General features: G+C 45.8%; 1 protein-coding gene across 1 annotated transcript; it reads left to right on the top strand.

Moving 5' to 3' along the window:
- The first annotated feature begins 7,981 nt into the window (after positions 1–7,981).
- Positions 7,982–21,817, top strand: LOC142803509 (uncharacterized). Its single transcript, XM_075888631.1, has 4 exons — positions 7,982–8,096; positions 16,367–16,486; positions 19,592–19,648; positions 20,668–21,817. Exons 1-4 carry the CDS (start codon positions 8,029–8,031, stop codon positions 21,533–21,535), a joined length of 1,113 nt encoding a protein of 370 aa, XP_075744746.1. The 5' UTR covers positions 7,982–8,028; the 3' UTR covers positions 21,536–21,817.
- The last annotated feature ends 233 nt before the right edge of the window (positions 21,818–22,050 follow it).

Raw genomic sequence — 22,050 nt, 5'->3', positions numbered from 1 at the left:
CCTACAGCGTTCCGGTGACCTCCGGCCTGCACGCTCATCCCCGACCCCACGCAGACATCGCCAACGTCTCACCAACGTTGGCACCTGCGCCGATCTCACACGACCTATGACGCCTACACGCACGAGCCGTCATCGAGCTCCATCCGCATCGCCCTCGCTAAGCCATCTTCTCGGCGGTGACCACTTTGTCATCGAAGCCCGTTGCCACAATTTCCTCGAAGCGTGTCATCACTGCTGTTCAAAACAAATGTTCGGAACACTTCTCGCCCGCTCTGTGGCTCCCAGTGTTGCCCACCGGAACTATTAGGGATCGAACGTTTTTCTTGATTACGACTCGGACTTTCCCACGTACAATACACGGACTGTCGCTAATGTACATCGTATATGTGTCTTTTTCTTTTATTTTTGTACATATGCTTAAAGTCGCTCAAAGTGTTAGAGGGGGAGCCTATGTAGCGCCACGGTAGGTTTAGCCAGCAGGCCGCGCCAAAAAAGAAGCAAGCCGCATGACACGTGGGGCGCGAACCACGAGGATAGTTTAAAACGGCTGAGCTCCTTGCCGGGCTGGACGCTGCAGCGGCGACTCTGCCTAGGCCTGCGTCTGAAATAAAAGCTGTGACCTTGGCACGGGCTCATCGCCGCGGTCTCGTCGCCCATTCCTCACCAGCTTTAACTCATTAGAAACGCTTGTTCTTTTTAACCTATTCGCAACTTTGATGACCTATTGGTGGCGCGACTATACATCCCACATGGCAGTTGTTCAGATGGTCGCCCCGAAAGAGACGATACCGGAAGGTACACTTTTGGCGAAGACTGTAATTCTTCGCGCTTCGGTGGCCCCTGGATTTATGTTTTTGAGAAAGCAGGGGAGCTCGAACATACTATAATAATGAAAAAAATGCTGGGTAGCATATTGAGAAGATAAATCTACTCAGAACTGTATTGTATCGACCAGAGGAACTATGCGCCAAAACTGCAAACCTCGAAGTTTTTCTACTCGTAGAGAAAATGTGTGCTGCATACATTCACGTGTCTTCGTGATATTCCTGCTGAATTTATCCTCCTTAAGGCATAAGTTAGATGCGTTAAAATGAAAAAAAAACTGAGCTGCGGTGCTATAGCTTTTTCGATAGGGCACTACTACGCAAAAACCTATATAGGACTTTTGCTGATTTTCTGTGCGAAGACAGACTGTATCATCTTTTAAGCACTGAATATTCTGACAAGAGTCTGTCGTAAAGGCGAGCTAACGTAGCAGCTAGCTGCCGTCTTTGCACGCTGTAGCGGGAGCAGTGATAGAGAACGTGCTCTATTGTTTCATCTCTGCCGAAATGATCGCAAGCAGCACTGTCTTCCATGCCGATACGGAAGGCGAGAACTTTGGTGAAAGTGACACCAAGCCACAGTCGGCAAAACACCTTTGCCTCAAGTGGAGAGAGTCCTGACGGAAGCCGAAGTCGACGAGGCGTGTCGAGCCTATGCAGTTACGTGTGCCGTAAACACTGAGCGTTTCACAGCAATTTTACTTCTACATTAGCGATTTTTCAAATTTTTAATGTAGCATCAGCCTATCTAAATGAAATAGATTCTTCTTCACCAACTTTGTGTTCTGATCGAGCAGCTGCATCGACATGCTCGTTGCCAAATATGCCACAGTGACTTGGGAGCCACTGAAACGTCATTTCGTGTCCTTGGTCGAAGAGGTGGTGAAGCAGTTCTTTAATAGACGTCACAGACTGCCCAGGTGGCGCTGCCAAAAACGGTGCCACTAGTGTCCTTATCATCTCGCCGGCGATAATTGGGCAGTGCACAGAGACCTGCCCGAAAGCGAACGTCCATAGGCCCTCCTCTTTCTTTGCTCTTGAGGGAGTGTTTCCTCAAAATGAAGGTCCTGGCAAGATTCTTCCTTCAATCTAAGCTCGCTTTCTAAAGTAGGAAGCTCATCAAAACGAAATGGGGCAGAATGTAAAATATCTTTAATTTATTTGGGTTTGCTGAACCTGGCAATTTAGGTTCAAGCGAGCATTGCATGACATCGAGATCAAGGGAAGCATGAAACTTGGGCATACAGATGATGCTAAAGCAGTGATTTGCATACACGAAAAATCTATGCGATCAGTGAGTGGTACGAAGCCCAGTTTATCCGACATGAACGGCCGTGGTGATTTTCGCTTTGCAGTTGCAATCTCCATCAATTTCTCGCTTGCTGTGAATATAAATGTTTCATAACGCAAGCTCGAATGCTCTGTTGACAGTTGCGCCGCCGCGGTGGTCTAGTGGCTAAAGTTCTCGGCTGCTGACCCGCAGGTCGCGAGTTCAAATCCCGGCTGTGGCGGCTGCATTTCCGATGGAGGCGGAAATGTTGTAGGCCCGTGTGCTCAGATTTTGGTACACGTTAAACAACCCCAGGTGGTCGAAATTTTCGGAGCCCTCCACTACGGCGTCTTTCATATTCAAATGGTCGTTTTGGGATGTTAAACCCCACATATCAATCAATCAATCAATCAATCAATCTGTTCACAGTTGTCTTCCGTTTATATATACGCCAAATGAGGATACATGCGTGTCCACTTACTCAGTGTTCAACATAAGTTAAAACCAATGCCTCTGGATGGCTCCGGCAATCTCGCAGACACACGGCAAATAGAAAAAAAAAGAAAGAAAAACTGTTTGTGGTCGCGATCATTTTGCGATATACCTGTATGACGCACGTGTTCGCATTTCCCAGTTAAAGCCGGCACTCAGAGCCTTCAAAGTTCTTGTGTGCGAAATGCTGTGTGGTGGCGACAACTTCAGCTTATCGGTGGTCCCAGCGTGTGCGATGTTTATTGTGGCCGGGCGTCACCTGTCTTTTAGTCTTCATAATCAAAGTTACCACGATTCCCTGTCAAGGATACTCAAAACAATAACAGGAGACCTATATTATCGCACTAAAGCGAACGAGCGTGGAGAACGCGAGCATTCGCTTACACGACACGACGTGAACATGTTCGCGACAGCCTGTATTTAGTGCTCTCGCCGTTCTGCTCTGTGAAAGCTGCGGAAATCAGTAAAAGTGAAACTATCTACGTTCGTGGCCATTCCCAACGCAACAGTATACCATCGACCAGAGTTTTTTTCGTAGAGCGCAAAGCTGTTGCACCTGCTCTTGTTTTCGCCATCGTTAAGGTGAGTCAACCAACAAGCACTTCCCGGCAGTTTGGTAACGCGTCCAACTAGCGGTTCCTAGTTTTTTTTGAGCGTTCAATGCTCAAAACTTTGGCAGATTCCACATAGTGGGAATCAATAATATGCGAAGCACGAATGACAAAGGTTGATATGTCACTTTAAAATCAGCACAACGTTACGAGGTGGAGGTAAATGATGCCGTGCATGACTTTCGTGTCATCATCGTCATGTTTGTATGTGTCGTATACCATCGTCATCTACTCATATCACGTGATACCAAATTTAGTATATGTGGAGCTAGCGAAAAAGCTTCGAGCATGCTATGAGCGTGGTATGTTTTAATATTCTTACTTGTCACGCGTGTCTGGATTATCATGTAACACCAAATTTGGTATCAACGGCCACGAGCGCATAATGAAGGGCCAATATACTTCAAAGTAGCAATGACGCGTGGTCACGCTGAGAACAGCGACATTAAGTTAGCAAAACGTGATTACTCTATACTCTGACGCCAGGCGCGACCAGCGGGAACAGCGTCCATCGGCGCGGCCCAATGGCAACCGGCGCGAAATGCGATATGCTGCAATTCGTGCCAATGCGTTACCCACACAACAGTGCGTCTCCCTTTTTTTCGTGACGGAGGGATGCCAGACGGGCTGAAACGCGCATGCGCCAAAGCAACGCAGTGTGGCGGCCGCCTGCTAGCATATGGCAGGGCCGGCACCTGGTGTGGCAACGGCCGCGTGACGCAACGAAATGCACGCCGGCGAGCACGTGCACCGTGTTACGTCGAAATGTGTTGGCGCCTTGACTATGTGGCAAATAGTCAGGTTCTCACAAGACACGCATCTCATGATTATCATGTTTGCACCAGTCACATACCTCCACCATCTATTGTCGTCACGTATAACCAAATTTGGCATATGTGAAGCTTGCGAAACGGCCGCGAGTGCCTCAATAGTGTGGCATGTACTCATGTTGTTACATGACACGCATGTCGAGATTATCATGTTTGAATGTGTCATTTACTTATTATGTCTGTTTGCGTCGCCGAATACCGAATTTGGTACATGAGAAATTGGCGAAATGGCCGCGAGCGCATCATGAGCGTAGCATGTAGTCATGATGTTGCATGACATGAATCTCATGTTTATCATGTTTTCACCAGTATCTTACCATCGTCATCCATTCACATGCCGCAATACCAAATTTGAAATAAGTGAAGCTAGCGAAATGGCCGCCAGCGCATCATGAGCGCGGCATGTAGTCATGTTGTTACATCACAGGCATGTGATGATATTTATGTTAGGGTCAATCGCTTGTGTTCGGCATGCAACCATGTCATACCATACCAGTTTTGCAACATACTGTGTGAACAAAACCACCGCAAGAGCTGTAGGACCAGGAAATGTGAATCATGACATTCATGGCATAGATATCATGATTTTCATGTTTTGATTAGTCAAATATGTTGTTCATACAGTCGTGTTATGCCATACGAAGCTTGGTATTGATACCATTACCGAAACAGCCAGGAGAGCTAAAAGCCCTAGGTGTCTAGATAGATAGATAGATTGATAGATAGATAGATAGATAAATAGATAGATAGATAGATAGATAGATAGATAAATAGATAGATAGATAGATAGATAGATAGATAGATAGATAGATAGATAGATAGATAGATAGATAGATAGATAGATAGATAGATAGATAGATACGCTCAAAGTCGCTGAAGTTCGCTAAAAAATGCTTCGAATTTATTACATCTGATATATAACTCAATTGCTGTTTTGAACGCTGTGGTTGCAGCTGGTTGCACAGCCAACTCTGCACGGGAGTCTGGCTTTGCACCACTGAAAACTGCATTGATAGGTGGTGCTGCGTGTCCGCAAAATTGCAGAGTCAGACGTCTATGTCCAGCACTAGTTCTTGCACATGTGGATGAGTCATACACCATGGGGCAGTTGTAATTCTGGACAAAGTTGTATGACCTGTGGGTATGCGTGTACAATATGTCAAGACTGGCTTGCAAAATAAGGTACGAGGTCGGTCGTCTGGCGGTGAGGCTAGGTGATCGACAGGGGCACGAATAAAATGCCTCACGTGTGCTCTGAGCACTTCTGTTACAATATGCGTCTTGAGCGAATAATCATTTGCGATCTCCATTGTCTAAGCTCTTGACGAACATTGCGGTAGCCCCAGATAAATTTTCAGAGCCACAGACTGGATGCTTTCTAGAGTGCGAATACTGGTTCTGCAGGTATCGGTCAACCCAGGCAAGCCATATCGCAAATAGCCGAGAAAAAGCGTCTAGTACAATTGCATCATTGCATGTACTTGAGTTTCCAAGGTTTTTCCTCCAACATACTTGATTAACTTAGCAGTGTCTGTCAGCCTCATCATTAAGTGGACCACGTCTGAGCCCCAGTAGAGGCTTATATCAATGAATATGCCTAGACATCTGTGCGCCCTGACATGTAGTATGTCTTGGCTGCCGACGGATATACCGTATTGTCTCATTGGAGTTCAACTAAAAGCAATCAATGTGCAATTCGCTGGCGAGATTTTCAGACCCTGTACAATAAGGTACACTGATGTCAACGACGCGTGAAAACAAACAGCAGCGTCTGCTGTTTGAAGCAGGTTCAAAACTTCATTTTCCTCAGCAGAGCTTGCGGACGCCACTGCTCAGCGGTGCCACGGTACCTGAGAGTTGTGAATTAAGTGTGGCGCGTAACCACTTCAGGCATAATTCATCATCGTCGTCAGCCACTGCAGAAAAAATTGGCACGAAATTCCTTGCAAGTGTTTAGCGGTTACGACACTTCTCAGAAGAAAGACAAAAAATAGCATAGCGAATGCAGGCCTCCTAGCAAACTAATTTTATTTATAATGTCCTATTTGGTATTGAGCAAGTTTGCTTGCAGTAGTTACCAAATGAGTGTTTAGAAAAAAGGTCTTAAAGGCCGCTCTTCTACCTTTCGCTGAGAGTGTGTTGCGCCATAGGCGTAGGCCGGGCGTTTTTTTTTTTTCGATGGACTTCAAAACCGGCTATTCGCAAATCAAAGTTGACGAAACAGACCGAGAGAAGACTACCTTCATAACACTGGACGGCCTGTTCGAGTTTAATCTCATGCCCTTAGGCGTTTTCTCGGCACCTGCGACTTTCCAACGAGTAATGAATGTGTTCCTGGCTGGCTTGAAGGGGCAGAGTTGCCTCATTTACTTGGATTACACGGTTGTGTTTTCCTCGAGCTTTGACAAACACCTACAGTGCCTTCAATATCTACTTCAAATAATTAGGAGCCCTGGAACCACACTAAACCATAGATTTGCCAATTTTTGTACAAGAAGCCTTTGTTTTTAGGTATAGTGATCAGCCAGAGGGAAGTGCACCTTGACCCGCACACAACAGCTGCCTTCGCCACCCGCCGAGAAGAAGGCCGTGCGCCAATTTCTTGGCTGTTGCGCCAAGTAGAGATGCTTCGTGTAGGACTATTCACAAATCGCCGAGCCAGTAAAGCAGCTCCAAAGACCGACGTCGAGTTCAGGTGAGAAACGGTGCAAATTGAAGCATTTCGAAAAGTGAAACGATGCAAATACGCCAATACGGAAATCCGCACCAGCGCAAGCAGCGTAGGCCTCGGCACCGTTCTTTTGCAGAAGACTAATGAAGGAGAAAATGTTATCATTATGATAGGCAGTCACTACTAAAGGCTGAAAACAATTATTCCACAACAAAAAAAGAGTGCTTTGCCATCATCAGGGCTACCTCCAACTTTCGCCCGTACACCTACGACAGGCATTTTAAAGTTGCGAGTCACAACGTCGCCCTCTCTTGGCTAGCTAACTTGAAAGACCCGTCAGGTCGCCTCACACGGGGGAGTGTGCGATTTCAGAAATTCGACGTTATAGTCGTTTCCAAATCCGGACGAAAGCACTCTGACGTCGACTGCCTGTCCCGTGCCCCCGTTGACCCACCACCGCTGAATGACAATGACACTGTCTACTTCTAAGGAACCCTAGACGTCAATGAATTTGTTGAACGACAGAGAGCCCACCCTCAACTCAAGTGCCTTGTGGTATGCGTCGAGGGAAAAGCTACCGTCGTTGTAAGGGTATTCAAGCGAGGACGGCATCCAAGTCAAGAGAAACTTCTTGCCACATCGGGCCAACTGCCTCATAGTATTACCTTCGGCGTTTTGTCCAGAAGTTCTAGATGCTCTGCATAATGATCCGATGGCTTTGCACTCTGCGATTTCCCGTACGCTGGCGAGGATACAAGAAAAGCACTACTGGCCACACCTCACTGCCAATGTGACCCCCTATATAAAAACCTGCCAAGGCAGTCGTCGATGCAGTTCCCCGCCGACAAGGCCAGCAGGTATTCTTGAGCCGATCGAACCACCACGGCGGCGGTTCCAACAAATCGGAATGGACCAACTAAGGCTGCTTCCGACGTCAAATTCCTGAAATAAATGGATCGTCGTAACTACTGGCTACATCACCCGCTATGCTGAAACAAAGACACTATACTCCAGGTAGTTTAATTTTCCCGAGCCTTCCACAACGTTGTCTCTCATAATCACAGGGTGGTTTAGGGACGTTAAACCCCACATATCAATTGTCCTCTTACTTTCTTTTTATGTGGCAACAAGTTCAGCCTAACAAAAATGTTCAATCTAAGCATCCAGTGTGCTCCCTTTGTCTGCGTCACAACCTCATGACAAAAAAGTGTTGTGAATCACTCGTTATCATTATCTAATAGATAATTTCGCAATAAACGAATCAATCTTTTTGATGCAGGCAAGTTTCTGGTTCTGCGTGGCCACATACCTGGTCATTGGCATTCCGGCAATGTTCATGGCGCTCTTCTTGTCTACACTCTACTCTCGAAAGCCGAAGCCTAAGCCCATGCTTTCATCGTGAGTGCTCACTACAATATTGCTACCTGATTGCAAGAGCGCAATCGCGCGCTAGTCATGCTGGACCAGTCCGTACCTATGCGAGCCGTATGTACTCTTTGGTATTCAAATAAGTTAGCTGGCCCTGTGAAAAAGGACATATCTCAAAGAACAAATTTTTATCTCTAAATCAACGGAGTGAACTTCGTTAGGAAGGTAGTTGCTAAGCTTACTGGTAGATTCGTTAAGTTTGGCAGAAACACGGTACTAGGCAAGCATGAGAATGATAAAGTAGTTGTGCACTTTTTATTCGATGTCGAGTTGTTGTTCATATTCATCTTTAATGATTGAGACTGGCGATTTTAATAAAAGATCACTATAAAGCTGGCATTTCTAGAAAAGGGGTAGGTGATTGGCTGCCGAGAAGATAATCGCCCATAGGGTGGTACACACTTCCACATTTTGTCACTAAACCACGCGAACGTCGAATGTATTAGAGTTGTTGCAAAAGGTCCTCCAAAAACTTTCAAGGAGCCTGGACAGTGTCTGCCAACCATATCTCATGGCAGTCCTTTATAAGCCTAGTAGTCTGCGTTACCACAAGTAGAAGGGATCGTCTTAAGTGCTAGAGTTATATGCTACGCTGCACCTTTCGGAGCGCTCAATAAGGTATCCCAGTATATGGCACCGTCTCTTACAAGGCGTACAAAGGCAAATGAGTAATCAAATTATCGTTACGCCCATCGTTGTCAGTAGCTCCATGTAACGTGCTGCCACCGAGAACGAAGGCATAAAGTGCTCCTTTTGGATCGCACCAGTGTAGCAGGCGATGCTTGCACTAGAAGACGGCCTGTGCGTGGCGGGTCCTCCTGTCATACGGCCCTTACATCGCTTACGCTGGAAAAGTGTGCAGTGCTGCAAAACACCCGTTGGACTGTCCATGGATAGCTGTTTATGCGAAAAAAAACCACAGATCCCATCAGTTCACAATAATAGCATAAATGCACTTGAGATTGCGGAATCAATCGCAGTAGACTGCAGTGATTTGCGCCTAATTGTTTTGTATACGAAACGCAAAATAGGTGAGCAGTATACTACATAGAGACCATTTTAACTAAGACATATGGGCGCCGCTATCTTGGGCTAATAAATAGATGTTTTCTTGTTTTTTTTATAATTTTGAAGTGAAGTAACAAATTCAAAATATATTATTTAAAATTTAAATGATTCATTTTCCAGAAAGAAACAGGTTCTGGAAAGGTTCATGGCTAAAAGCTGCTTATAGACAGCTTGACGAGCCCAGTGTACCATATACAATGCAGGTGGGAAAATGGCAAAGATGTGTATAAGAATAAAGACCATAAGCTGAATTTACACTACCAAATACGGCGTAAGAAAAACATATATATATATATATATATATATATATATATATATATATGAAATAAGGGAAAGAAGTGTATACCTAAGGGCTCGTTTTTCCGTGTTTTTAACACAATAATAAGGAGATATAACAGACAGTAATGCCAAGGAATGTACAGGGGAAGTTATTAACATTAATGGAATGTAAATAAGAAGAAAAGTGGATGAAAAAATTACCAACTGTAAGCAGGAATCGAACCTACGACCTTCACTACGTTTGCGATATGTTTTTATAAATATACACTCTTCAGTACAGCATGGATGCACACACTGAAAGAAAAGTGAAATTGCACTATCGTACTGACAGCACACTTTTCAACATCAAAATATTGGCCTATATTTACAAAAAAGGATCGTAGTTCTTTTTCTAAATAAGTTTATCTTTTTATCACTGCACACGAAATAAGATCAATCATTCGCAAAAAATGCTTGGTGCGGTCAATCATTATAATATAAAATTTCACTACACGCAAACGCACTATACTGTCTCGGGGTCGTGACATGAACGAGTAGAGCAGACTCCACCTCGAAGGATAAACTGTTAATTCGGGCTGAACCTTTGGCCATGCAAAAAGAAAGTAAGACAGTGGTGCTTATAGCAGCGAAGAGAGCGTCGGCCATCGATGAACTGACAAACGGCGAAGCATGTCGGCAATTATTCCCTTTCCATGGAGTATTCTAGCGTTGTCGCTAGCGGCGAAGTAGGTTCCAGAAAAAATGATAATGTTCCCGAAGGGGCGCTATCTTAACAAAACGTTATACTACGGCCTCTAAGCTTCTCGAACATCTTAGGCGCGGTGCGCTGAACGTAGTGTAACGAGGCGACAACAAAACTTTACAAAAGGAACGTGGCGTTTCCCCCCTCTGATAAAGGCATCGTCCCAATGCTTTAGCAAAAGACGAAGGTACAATAATAAAACAATAAAGACAATAAACAAGGGGTACAAGCAAGAAAACACAACAAAAACAGCAACAACAGCAAAATACAGTCCTCGGGTTCGCGCATAAACTGGCTTGAGGCGCACGACATGCACGACTTCTGGTCGAGCACGATGCCGTTGAGAGTTCGTAATGCCATCAGGAACAACCTCGTACTCGAGTGGGTCGAGACATTGAACTACTCTGTACGGTCTAAAGCACCGTCGCAGACGTTTTTCACTGGGCCCAGGTCTGCGTATCGGCGTCTATAACCTTACGCGGTCCCCGCGCTGGAACTCCACGAAGCTACGTTAAAGATTGTAACGGCATCTGTCAATCGCCTGGTGATTCTCGATGCGCATGCGGGCGAGTTGAGGAGCTTCTTCAGTGCGCTGAAGGTAGGCGGTGACGTCGAGGCTCTTTTCGTCAGTGACGTTTGGAAGCATAGCGTCATGCGCCATTGCCGGGCTCCTTCCATAGACCAACTTGTATGCCGTGAGCTGCGTCGTTTCTTGGACGGCCGTATTGCACGTGAAGGTCACGTACGGAAGGAGTTCATACTACGTATTGCGCTCGATGTCGACGTACATGGCCAGCATATATGAGCGATGGTCTTAATAAGACGTTCGGCGAGGCCGTTGGTCTGTGGATGGTAAGCAATGGTCCGGCAGTGACTTGTCTGGCTGTACTTAGGATCACCTGAGTTAAGTCCGCCGCAAAGGCCATACCTCTATTGATAATGAGTACCTGTGGGGCTCCGTGACGCAGAACGATTTTCTCGATGAAGAACCTCGCTACCTCAGAGGCAATGCCTTTGGGCAGGGTCTCTGTCTCAGCGTAGCGTGCGAGGTAGTCAGTAGCTACGACGATCCATTTGTTCCTAGATTTTGACGTTGGGAACGGCCCCAGTAAGTCTATGCCGATTTGCTAGAATGGTCGGCGAGGTGGCTCGATAAGCTGGAGAAGTCCAGCTGACTAGTCGGCAGTGTCTTTCATCGCTGACAGTCGAGGCAGGTCCATACGTAACGAGTGACGTTGGTGGCAAGTCATGGCCAGTAGTATTTCTATTCTTGCGAGCGTACCGGAAACACCTCGGTGTCCAGCCATCGGGTCATCGTGTAGAGCTTCAAGTACTTCTGGTCTCAATTCTGAAAGATTGGGTGCACGGTAAGGAACTTCAGCCGGTCGAAACTTCCGGAGCTTTCCACTAAGGCGTCTCTCATAATCATATGGTGGTTTTGGGACGTTAAACCCCACATATCAATCAATCAAATTAAATCAATTCTGAAGGAACCGTGAGACGGTATAGGGCTCGAAGGGGCGAAAAGTTTCTTTTTCAAGAGAACTCCATTTCGCAAGAAGGACAACTCCAGTCCTCTGGTGAAAACATTCGGAACAGTCGTGCTGTTACCTTCAACGTATTTCAGAAGGCTTCTGAGTTCCAGGTCACCTTACTGTTGCTTGGCGAAGTCTTCAGTATTTATCGTTCCTAAAAAGCTCTCCTTATCTGGCTGTCAGGTGGCAGTGGTTCTACGAGACAAGCAGTGAGCGTCAGAGTGTTTTCTTCCAGACTTGTAAACAACGGTCTACATCCAATTCTTGAAGTCTGAGGGTCCACCGTGCTAGGTGACCCCGAAGGGTGTTTCTAGTTAGCTAGGCAACAAAAGGCGTGGTGGTCACTCGCTACTATGAAAAGCCTGCTAGAGGTACGGGTGAAACTTCGACGCTGCCTTGATGATTGCAAGGCGTTCGTTTTCTGGTGGGGAATAGTTGGCTTCAGCCTAGGATAGTGACCGGCTAGCATAACCGATAACACTTCCTACGCCATCAGTCTTTTGTGCAAAGACGGCACCAAGTCCTACGCTGCTTGCTTCGGTGTGTACTTCTGTTTTGGTGTATTTATCAAAATGCGCAAATATCGTTGGTGTCTGGGAACGTCGTTTAAGTTCCTGAAATACTTTCACTTGGACCGCTTCCCACCTGAATTCGACCTTGCTTTTCGTGCGGTGACTTACCGCGTCGACGATCTGTGAAAAACGTTTGACGAAACGCCTGTATTAGGCGCACAGCAGAGAAATCGGCGTACAGCTTCTTGTCAGTGGGCTGCCGGAAATTAGCTATGGCGGCTGTTTTTTCCGGGGTCGGGATGAACTCCAGACTTACTAATGACGTGTCTCAGGAATAACAGCTCCTCGCACGTGTAGCGGCACTTTTCTGGCTTCAGGGTTAGTTCAGAGGTAATTATAGCTTCAAGTACTGCTTCAAAGCAGCGGAGATACTCGTCGCAGCTAGAAAAAACGATGACGACGTCATCCAAGTACGCGGGGCAAGTCCGCCATTTCAATTCAGCCAGCACGGTAAGCATAACGCACTGGAACGCCACAGGAGCCCAGAAAAGACCAAATGGCATGACCTTAAAGTCAAAGAGGCCGTCTTGTGGACTAAAGGCCGCCTTCTCTCGATCTGTCTCGTCAACCTCAGTTTGCGAATTGCCCGTTTTGAGGTCTATCGAGAAAAAAGTACATGGCGTTGTGGAGTCGGTCCAGGGCGTCATCTATTCGCGGAAGAGGGCACACGTCCTTCTATGTGATTTTTTTCAGGCGGCAGTCATCGACGCGAAAATGTAGGGTACCGTCATTCTTCACTAATACCGCGAGCGAGGCCCACAGACTTTAGAACGGTTGAATGATGTCGCGTAGCATTTCGTTGACTTGTTTCTTCACGGCGAGGCGTCCGTGCGTTGAACCTTGGTACGGGCTTTGCCGAAGTGGTCGGGCACGTTCTTCTGTGATGATGCGGTGTTTCGCGACTGGTGTTTGGCGAATTCGCGATGATGACTAGAAGTAGTCCTTTAATTGCGAGAGCTGGTACTTGAGCTGGTCTTGCTTGCATTTCCAAAGCATCGTGTTGACATCGAAGTCTGGTTCGCGACCTTGGTTCGTTGAAGCAGCATCGGCAGCATAGAAAAGGGAGAAATTATTGCTGGCCTCTATGAATTCATCAAGGTAGGCGACCGTCGTACCACGGTTGATGTGCCTGTATTCGTAGCTGAAGTTTGTCAGCACCACCCTTGTCTTGCCGTCACGCAGCTCAGATATGCCTATCGCAACGCATATTTGACAGTCCAGGAGAAGGTGCTGATCGCTCTCGATAATGCCTTTAAGGTTGTCGGCTTTTTTGGTGCCAACAAAAATGATGACGCTGGAGGAAGGTGACATGGTGGCCTGCTCTTTTAGCACAATGTGAATACTTGGCGTTGCAGGGGTCAGCTGCGTGTTTTCTGAGGTTAGGGTGATTGATTAAGCCCTCAGTTCTGAATCAATTCAGACAGCACCGTGTTGACTTAGAAAGTCTAATCCAAGTATCACAATCCGGGAGCAATTTTGTAAGATGACAAAGTTCGCGGCATACGCCTGGTTCTTGATGTTGACTCTAGCTGTGTACACTCCAGTCAGCGTTTTTATGCGACCTCCAGCAGTCTGGATTTCAGGGCCTTGCCATGCAGTCGTCACTTTTTTCAACTTCGTCGCGAGCGCCCCACTGACGAAAGAATAGTCGGCGCCAGTATCGACGAGTGCAGTGACGAGGTGGCCGTCGAATATTACGTCGAGGTTATTGGTTCGTCATCGTGCGTTATGGTTTGATCGTGGCGTCATATCTCAACTATACCTATTTGCACCGCTGCTTCCACGTTGCTTCGTAACGCCTTCTGCTGGCTTCGAAGGGTTCACGCCCAGGCCTTTTTTGTCTTGCGGCGGGTGCTTTCGATTTCGTGGTGGCGTCGTTGTTGTCGCCGGCGGAGGATCTTCAGTGGCTCGTCGTACAGCAACCGCACCTCCATCGGCTGCTGTCCTTAGTTTTCTGATTAAGGGCTCGGAGATCGGCTCTAAACAGCGCCGGTGTACTGCCCGCAGTTCGACGAGGCCTAAAGCCTGGCAACGGCGAACGATAAAGTTATCGAGGTCACCGACTACCTCGCGGGAGCGAGGTAGTCGGCAATGTCGTACGGACGTTCGTTCCGTTGGGGGCGCGGCACGTTGATGTCGACGCCCCGTAGGCCTGTCTGTCGGTACTGGCAACGGCGGCATGTGTGCCCGTCCTCGCCGCATCGGTATCAGAGCGGGTGGTTGACAGGTGCATGCTCAACATCGGCTTTCCTCGGTGCGCTGAGCTGTCCCGCTGGCAAACGGTAGGACGTCGGTGGTCATGGTGGTGGTGGCAGTGGCGTCTGGCGAGGGAAGTACGACGGGTCGACGTCCTGACGTGGGCGAGGAGGAGCGTGTCGATGGGCTGCAGCAGCAGAGCTCATTTCTGGCAGCTGTAGTTCTGGAAGCTGAAAAAAGTCCAGCGATTGCTGGGTCTCCTGGCGTACGTTGTCTACGATGGAGCCCATGCAAGGCTGCGCTGAAGGAAGCAATTTTCGCAGCTCTTCTTGCACGATCGCTCGGATCGTCTCACGCAAGTTGGCGGTTTCCAGCACTTGGAGGTTGCCGTACCTTGTGAACGAGAAGCAACGTTTGTATTGCCGTGTCCGCATCTCGAGCATCTTTTCTATTGTAGATGCCTTCGAAATCAATTCGGTGACCGTCCTTGGGGCGTTCCTGATCAGCCCAGTGAAAAGTTCTCGCTTGACGCCTCACAAGAGCGGATGGACCTTCTTCACCTTCGGACATGCCGGGATCAGCGTGGCGGAAGAGGCGGCTAATTTCTTCCAATGAAATGGTCACATTATCATTAGGCAGCTGCCTCCGCGTCTCCAGCAACGCAGCAGACTTCTCTTTGCGAGCAAAACTCGTGAATGTTTGCAGGAATGCGCCGCAGAAAAGATACCACGTTAGAAGCGCAGACTCCCTATTCTAGAACGACGTCCTTGTCGCGCCTTCCAGATAAAAGTAGACTCGACGTCCCAGTTGTTGAGAACGGCCACACAATCGTAGGTTTCTAGCCGGGTATCCAGGACTTCAAACGATTACTCATGAAACATTGGTGGTTCCATAGGCTGCTCCACCACGATCGTGGGCTGTGGCACAGAAGTCGTCAACGTTGCCGCGGTTGAGGTTATGGACTTGGTCTTCCGAGCCTTGTCTTGTAGAACCCCATACTCCGGTGGCCAACCTTGTTGCCTACGGCTAACTCGCTGCTCGTGTCTGGCGTTGGTGTGTTCCTCGCGGCGGGGACCGGGCTCCCGGCTTGATGGGGGGTCCAGTACATGAACGAAGCTGCACCTCCTCCAGATGTCATGGTGTTGTGACGTGAACGAAGGAAGCAGGCTCCACGTCGAAGAAGAAACTGTTTATTCGGGCCGAATTTGTGGTTACGCAAAAGAAAAGTAAGACTATGGCACTGATAGCGGCAAGCAGAGCGTCAGCCGTGGATCAAATGACAAGTGGCGGAGCGTGTCGGCATTTCAACGCTTGCCATCAAATATTCTAGCGTTATCGCTAGCGGCGACGTAGGTTCCAGAAAAATCTGTGATGTTGGTGAGGTGGGCGTAATCCTTTCAAAACGATCTAAAATGACCTCGAGGCTTCTCGAACATCGTAGGCGCGGTAAGCGCTGAACGTAGTGTAATGAGGTGGTAACAAAACTTGAGGAAAAGACCGTGGCAATACTATATAAACCTTTGATTGCTTGCAATCGGCTAGCTTACATCTTTACTCCAGCAGAAGGAGTACAATTTTTTTTATCTGAATTACGTTCATGCGTTCCTTCATTTGTGAGAGTTTTCATTTGTTTTAACTAACTCGTGTAGCCGAAAGTAGTTACTGGGCACATACAACTGTTTTCCTAAGTGCCTTCTGTTACAGTACGCAACACGCTACATTGTATGCAACTTTTCCTAATTATAGCCACGTACCATTGTTATTCAGTATGCAACACGCTACATTGTATGCAACTTTTGCTAATTATAGACACTCATAATTGTTATTCATATTGCACGCTCAACGAAGGATTCCGGACGAGCTTGCGGGGGTGCAGCGCACCTTCAACGCCTCCATAGTGTCAGTCCAAACGAAGACCCTCACCACAAAGCAGGAGCGTCCACCTTCTTCCAGTTCGTCAAGCTGCAGGTGAGCATGCTATATCTACCTAGATTATCAATTCTTCATTACAGGAGGTAGGAACGGTGGCGAGGCTTGGTGCACTGGCGCAAGTAGCCAGCAAAATCAGTTTGCTTTACGGTGGTAGTTTTCACCCTCGTCCATCATTTCTTTCTCCTTGCAGTCTCTTCAACTACTTCATCTGGCTACCTGGCCATTGCACCAAATACGCGTGCTCGAAAACGTACACGCACAAGTTGTCACGCTTTACGTGATAGTTCAGCTAAGATGGCTAAAGCCCACACCGCCACAGCAACTCAGCTTCGTAAGAATTTATGTTACGTTGCATTACGTGTGTTGTTAAGTGTCCATTATATCCCATAAACGTGTAACTGGACGGTCCAAAAAGAAACATGGTACATATAGCTGTTGATTGATTGATTGATTTTTGGGGTTTAACGTCCCAAAACCACCATTTGATTATGAAAGACGTCGTAGTGGAGAGCTCCGGAAATTTTGACCACCGGGGGTTCTTTAACGTGCACCCAAATCTGAGTACACGGGCCTACAACATTTTCGCCTCCATCAGAAATGCAGCCGCCGCAGCCGGGAATCGAACCCGCAACCTGCGGGTTAGCAGCCGAGTACCTTAGCCACTAGACCACCGTGGCGGGGTGGACATATAGCTGTGCCGATAGCAAAAACACGTAGCATCTGGCACCTTCTGGAAAGTCGGTACATCCCCGTAAAATGCACGAAGGTTGATAGCCTTACTATTCAAGCAAAAACCCAAGCAAAAACCACTCTCCAAGCAAAAACCTCCAAGCGAAAACCAAGCAAATTCTCCAAGCAAAAACCAGACAAATTTTTACGAACGCCGGTACATGAGCACCTTGTAGAGAAGTTATATAATATGAAGACCGGCACTGTGAAAACATTCAAAATTACTTTTGTATTAGAGTGTATTTATCAACCTACGATTTACTGCGAGCAAGTCCTTGGTTTTGATATGATGAGAAGGGGACGCGCCCAGGCAACGTGTCAAAGAGCAGCTTGTTGTGTTCTTGTGATCACTGCAACATTTGCATATGGGCTGTCTGACAATGTGACTGCAGAACCGGTATATATATTGGTTTGGTAAATCTTCATCATATAGTGCAACGAAGTGAATGACTGCTTATTTGCTCGGATGATGTAGTAAATAAACAAATTTTAGAACACCACAGCAGTGACGAAGCCTGATTTTCATGCTAGGAGTTTGGCAACAAGATAATTGATAAGAAATTATTTTCGAAATTACCATGTCAACCATTATTTCAATCAGAGGCGTATCTAGCAATCAATTTCGCAGAAAAAACGGGAGGGAATATCACGAATGTGACTGAGCATTGATAGTAACTTGTTCATCGGTTTTCTTACGCACCTATGTGCGTAATGGAGACAAATAAAATTTAAAGTATATATAACTGCCCTTCTATCTATCTATCTATCTATCTATCTATCTATCTATCTATCTATCTATCTATCTATCTATCTATCTATCTATCTATCTATCTATCTATCTATCTATCTATCTATCTATTTATCTATCTATCTATCTATCTATCTATCTATCTATCTATCTATCTATCTATCTATCTGATTTCGCAGTGCTTCTTACAAACTTTAATTTTTCTTGCCCCGCCGTGGTAGTCTAGTAGCTAAGGGACGCCGGTCGCGGAATCGAATTCCGGCTGTGGCCGTTTCATTTTTTATGGTCTTGAAAATGCAGTAGGCCCGTGTGCTCCGATGCGGGTGCAAGTTAAAGCACCCCAGGTGGTCGAAATTGCTGAAGACCTCAACTACGGTGTTTCTCATAATCATAAGATTGTTTTGAAACAATAAACCCCAGATATCGATCGAATTTCTGTTTTGTTGATGCCGGGAAAAGCAGTCACTTGTTTAGCAGCCTGAAAGATTTCTGAGTAAAGGCAACAACTACGTTCATTCGTGAAACAAATGCAGGTACGGAAGCCAACATTGAAAAGCGACATCGTTGAATGACAAGCTTCTATGAAAGCGAATTTCATTACCACGTCACTAGCGGCTGATCGCCGGCAGAGTATGATTAAGAGCGCAGAAACTGACGTATTTAAATAAGCACCTTACCGGCTGCATCGTCATGATTCAGAATGCTGTGTACACGCCGTGTTTTGGGTGAATACCGCCACCACCATCAAAATGGGTAACTCAAGGCAAGCTTCAATAAAGTAAATGTTAAAAGCACTGCTGGATCTACCGTTTGTATTACACGTTTAAGTACAATATATTGCAAATTGGTCAATTAATGACTTAACACAGAGGGACTGTTGACGCTATGTCGACGAGATCCATTATCACCATTCGCTTGAAACCTTGCTGAAGTAAATGCTATTGGTATCAGGCATGCTGATAGGCGATGTGTTTTCAATTTGAATCTGCATAAGCATAAATAAAAATACAGCAAGAAAAAACAACAGCGTAGCTTACGCAGCGTGGAGGCTTGACCCTCGTGATTTATATGTATTGTCTCTTATTGTTAGGCTCGTATTATCTGACAGAAGAATGGACGAATAGTTTTCGGCTTGAGACGCACGGAAGACACTTTGTGCTAATTCAATTTGCGACTATTCACTCGGTAAATGATCAATTTATTTCGAATTAGTTATTTTCTATCACAGTTCAAAATTTTGAATCAATACAATGGTGCAATGGTTTGGATCGGAGTGGAAATGTCAATCCTTGCTGTAATAGTCACGTCTCACGTTCCAATAGACTAAGGACACTTGACTCAATAGTTCAGAATCCGACAGAACACATCTAAAGCTTCACAGAACTCTTAGGTAGGCATTGCTACTACCTCAGGTGTCGTAAGGGGGTGCCTCATCTAGTAATGTTTGTAATACCTTAAGACTTCTTCAGTACTTGAATCTTTTTGTGTGAATGTTTTATAACACAACTAAACACAACAGTTTATTACCACAGAAAAATAACGCTCGCTATTTTAGTGCAACCAACAAAAACTGGTTGCTCGTTTTCCTACACTGGTCAGCGTGGCTAACGTACTTTATCGTTTGCAATTGATGTTATGTTGTTTCTTTTGGCGTTTCATCACAGCTGCGTGTACACAGATACCCCGACCCCAGAACCCGAGCTGGAAGCAAAGATAAAGGAGTGAGTATTCTCAAAGCCAACCACAGGCTGTTTAAACCAAAGACAATCTTTCCTGGGGCACTCGACATTTCGTATACGTTAGAACTACGCTCGTTGTACAAATGTTGAATACGGTACGATTGGTAAGTACGTGTTAAAATTGTATAACAAGATTATAGCCGACATCAGGATAGACAAGAACCATGAGCTTGAAGGTTCGTCGAAACACCGAGTAATGTAAAGGTGAGAAAGTGGGATGCCTAAGTTAAAAATACTGCTAAATATTTCACAAATGAAGCTATTGAGAATGTTCAAAAAAAGTAAAGTTTACAAACTCAATAAGGCAGTGAAACTTGTGGCGTTTTTTTTACCCTATGCACGTGATACTTTCAAACCGCCCAAGGTGCGATATAAGAGCTATATAGAACAAGTGCATCCCAAAATGCTGACTGGTGCTCCACCGCATTAATGATACGTTACGACTAATGTCTATTTGATTTCAGAACTCAGTGTTTGTGATCCAAAAAGACAAAGTACAAAGACCTGAAAATAATCTGTGCAAAGATATTACTGATAAAACTCTTGTAGTTTTATTGGCGTATATTTGATAATGCTTGGTGTGAGGAAAATTTCATAAAAGATACGTTGAATTCAATCGTTGTTGGTGAAGTCCAACACATGCTAAGCAGTTATTGTGTAGCCGCATGGTGCTTGGAGTAATTACCACTATCAGTGAACAGCAGCAGTTGCCAGTAAACATATACGTGCCACTTTTTTGGTTATCTTGAAGCAGTGCATTTCAGAGTTTGCGAAAAGTACTGATATTACACTGGCAGCTACGTAAGAGGTAACAAGGTAATTTGCTTTCGCTGTAGCTGTCTTCATGAGCCCCATAAACGATCGCTCAATGCGAAGCATTAATGCTAACATGGATATAATAAAACGTATGTTTGATAGCATGTTTAAAGTGGATGGTGGTGTAGCGGCTAGAGTTGAAATGTCCAGACACTCATAGAGTTTTGTACCACTTTCTTTTGCAGCACCGTTTACTGCGAGCGCCTACTGGGCGATGAGGATTTCAATATATATATTCGAATCAAGAAGCCGCATAAAAACAAAAATAAGCCCCAAGCCGAAGACTCAGGTGCCAGGAGCGCTGTAAAACGAGAAATTGAAGACAGCAGTGATGAAGAAATTATAATTTCTTGTGACGGCAGGAGCAAACCGGCGTGTTTGATAAACGTGAAAGGAAACAAAAAGGAGAGCAAGGAAGATAGACAGCCTGCATACAAAGTGGGCAGCGTAGAGAAACTAGAAGATTTGGATGACGACAAACTTCCCGACATGTCAAAAGTCGAAGACAAAAGAGATACCTTAACAACAAAAGAAGGACGCTCAGGAAGGAGGAACTACTCAAGGGGTGGAGGCAAGACTGAAAAAGACGCGAAGAAAAGGAAGCGAAGTGATGAGGACAACGCGAAGGAGATTACTGGTAAAAAAACCTCTGATAATTGTGGAAATCAAGGCAATTACAAGGCTGGGAACAAACGGAAGGCGAATGATAAACAAGGCGGGGAAGAAGAAGGACCGATATCAAAGCGGGATGAGGAAGCAAAAAATGAAAGAAGAGTAGAAGAAAAAGACAAGCCGAAGAAATCAGGCCATTTCGGTGGGAAAAAGTCCACCACCGAAGTGCGAGCACTCCTCTATGAGCCTCCACAAAACTCATTCGGAAGAATCTTTCGAGCCATGCCTCAGAGGAGGTTTTCAGGTGGCCTGCGATCCAGTGTTCTTGACAGCTTCACCAGCAGCAGCGTGAACCTGGCCAGAAGCCTGTTCAGCCTCTACCGGAGCGTGCGAGATGACTCCGAGGACGAAGCATTATCTCAGCAGCCATCTTCCCCTTGAGCAAAGTTGCCCTCACGTGTTTATTAAACAGCGTTTTTTACGCTGTCAATACTTCTTTTATGAAACATTTTACGGACTTTTCGATAACGCTTCTTGTGTGTGCTACGTCCTACCGTGGATACAGGAAATAGCCCACTCAGTCATGTTTTCTCCAGACATATACTCGTAACAATCCTTTGGACAGATGACAACCGGTTTCTTAGATTTTGTGATTGCAATTTACGCATTTGTATAGAGCCTAAGGATAGAGAACTATTATTCATAATAAAGACGTTCATTTTATTGATGTGATTTATTACATCATAGCTTATAATGCTGCCATCACAAGTCTACTTATCAAGAAGATTGACAATCTGATAATACGGTGCAAATAAAGCAAAACAGAGTAACTAATTGGTTCTATAATCGCAAAAACCTTCCTTAACTGCCGTTAAGCAATGTCTGCGGAATGCAATAAAACACGAAGGCTGCTATCACGGCTGTTATCAATTTCAAGGTGATAACGATTATTCTGT

This window comes from Rhipicephalus microplus, chromosome 3 (assembly GCF_043290135.1).
Source record: "Rhipicephalus microplus isolate Deutch F79 chromosome 3, USDA_Rmic, whole genome shotgun sequence".
In the NCBI taxonomy this organism is placed as follows: domain Eukaryota; kingdom Metazoa; phylum Arthropoda; class Arachnida; order Ixodida; family Ixodidae; genus Rhipicephalus; species Rhipicephalus microplus.
Note: the sequence above shows the minus strand (reverse complement) of the source record. Positions and strands in the feature narration are given on the sequence as shown.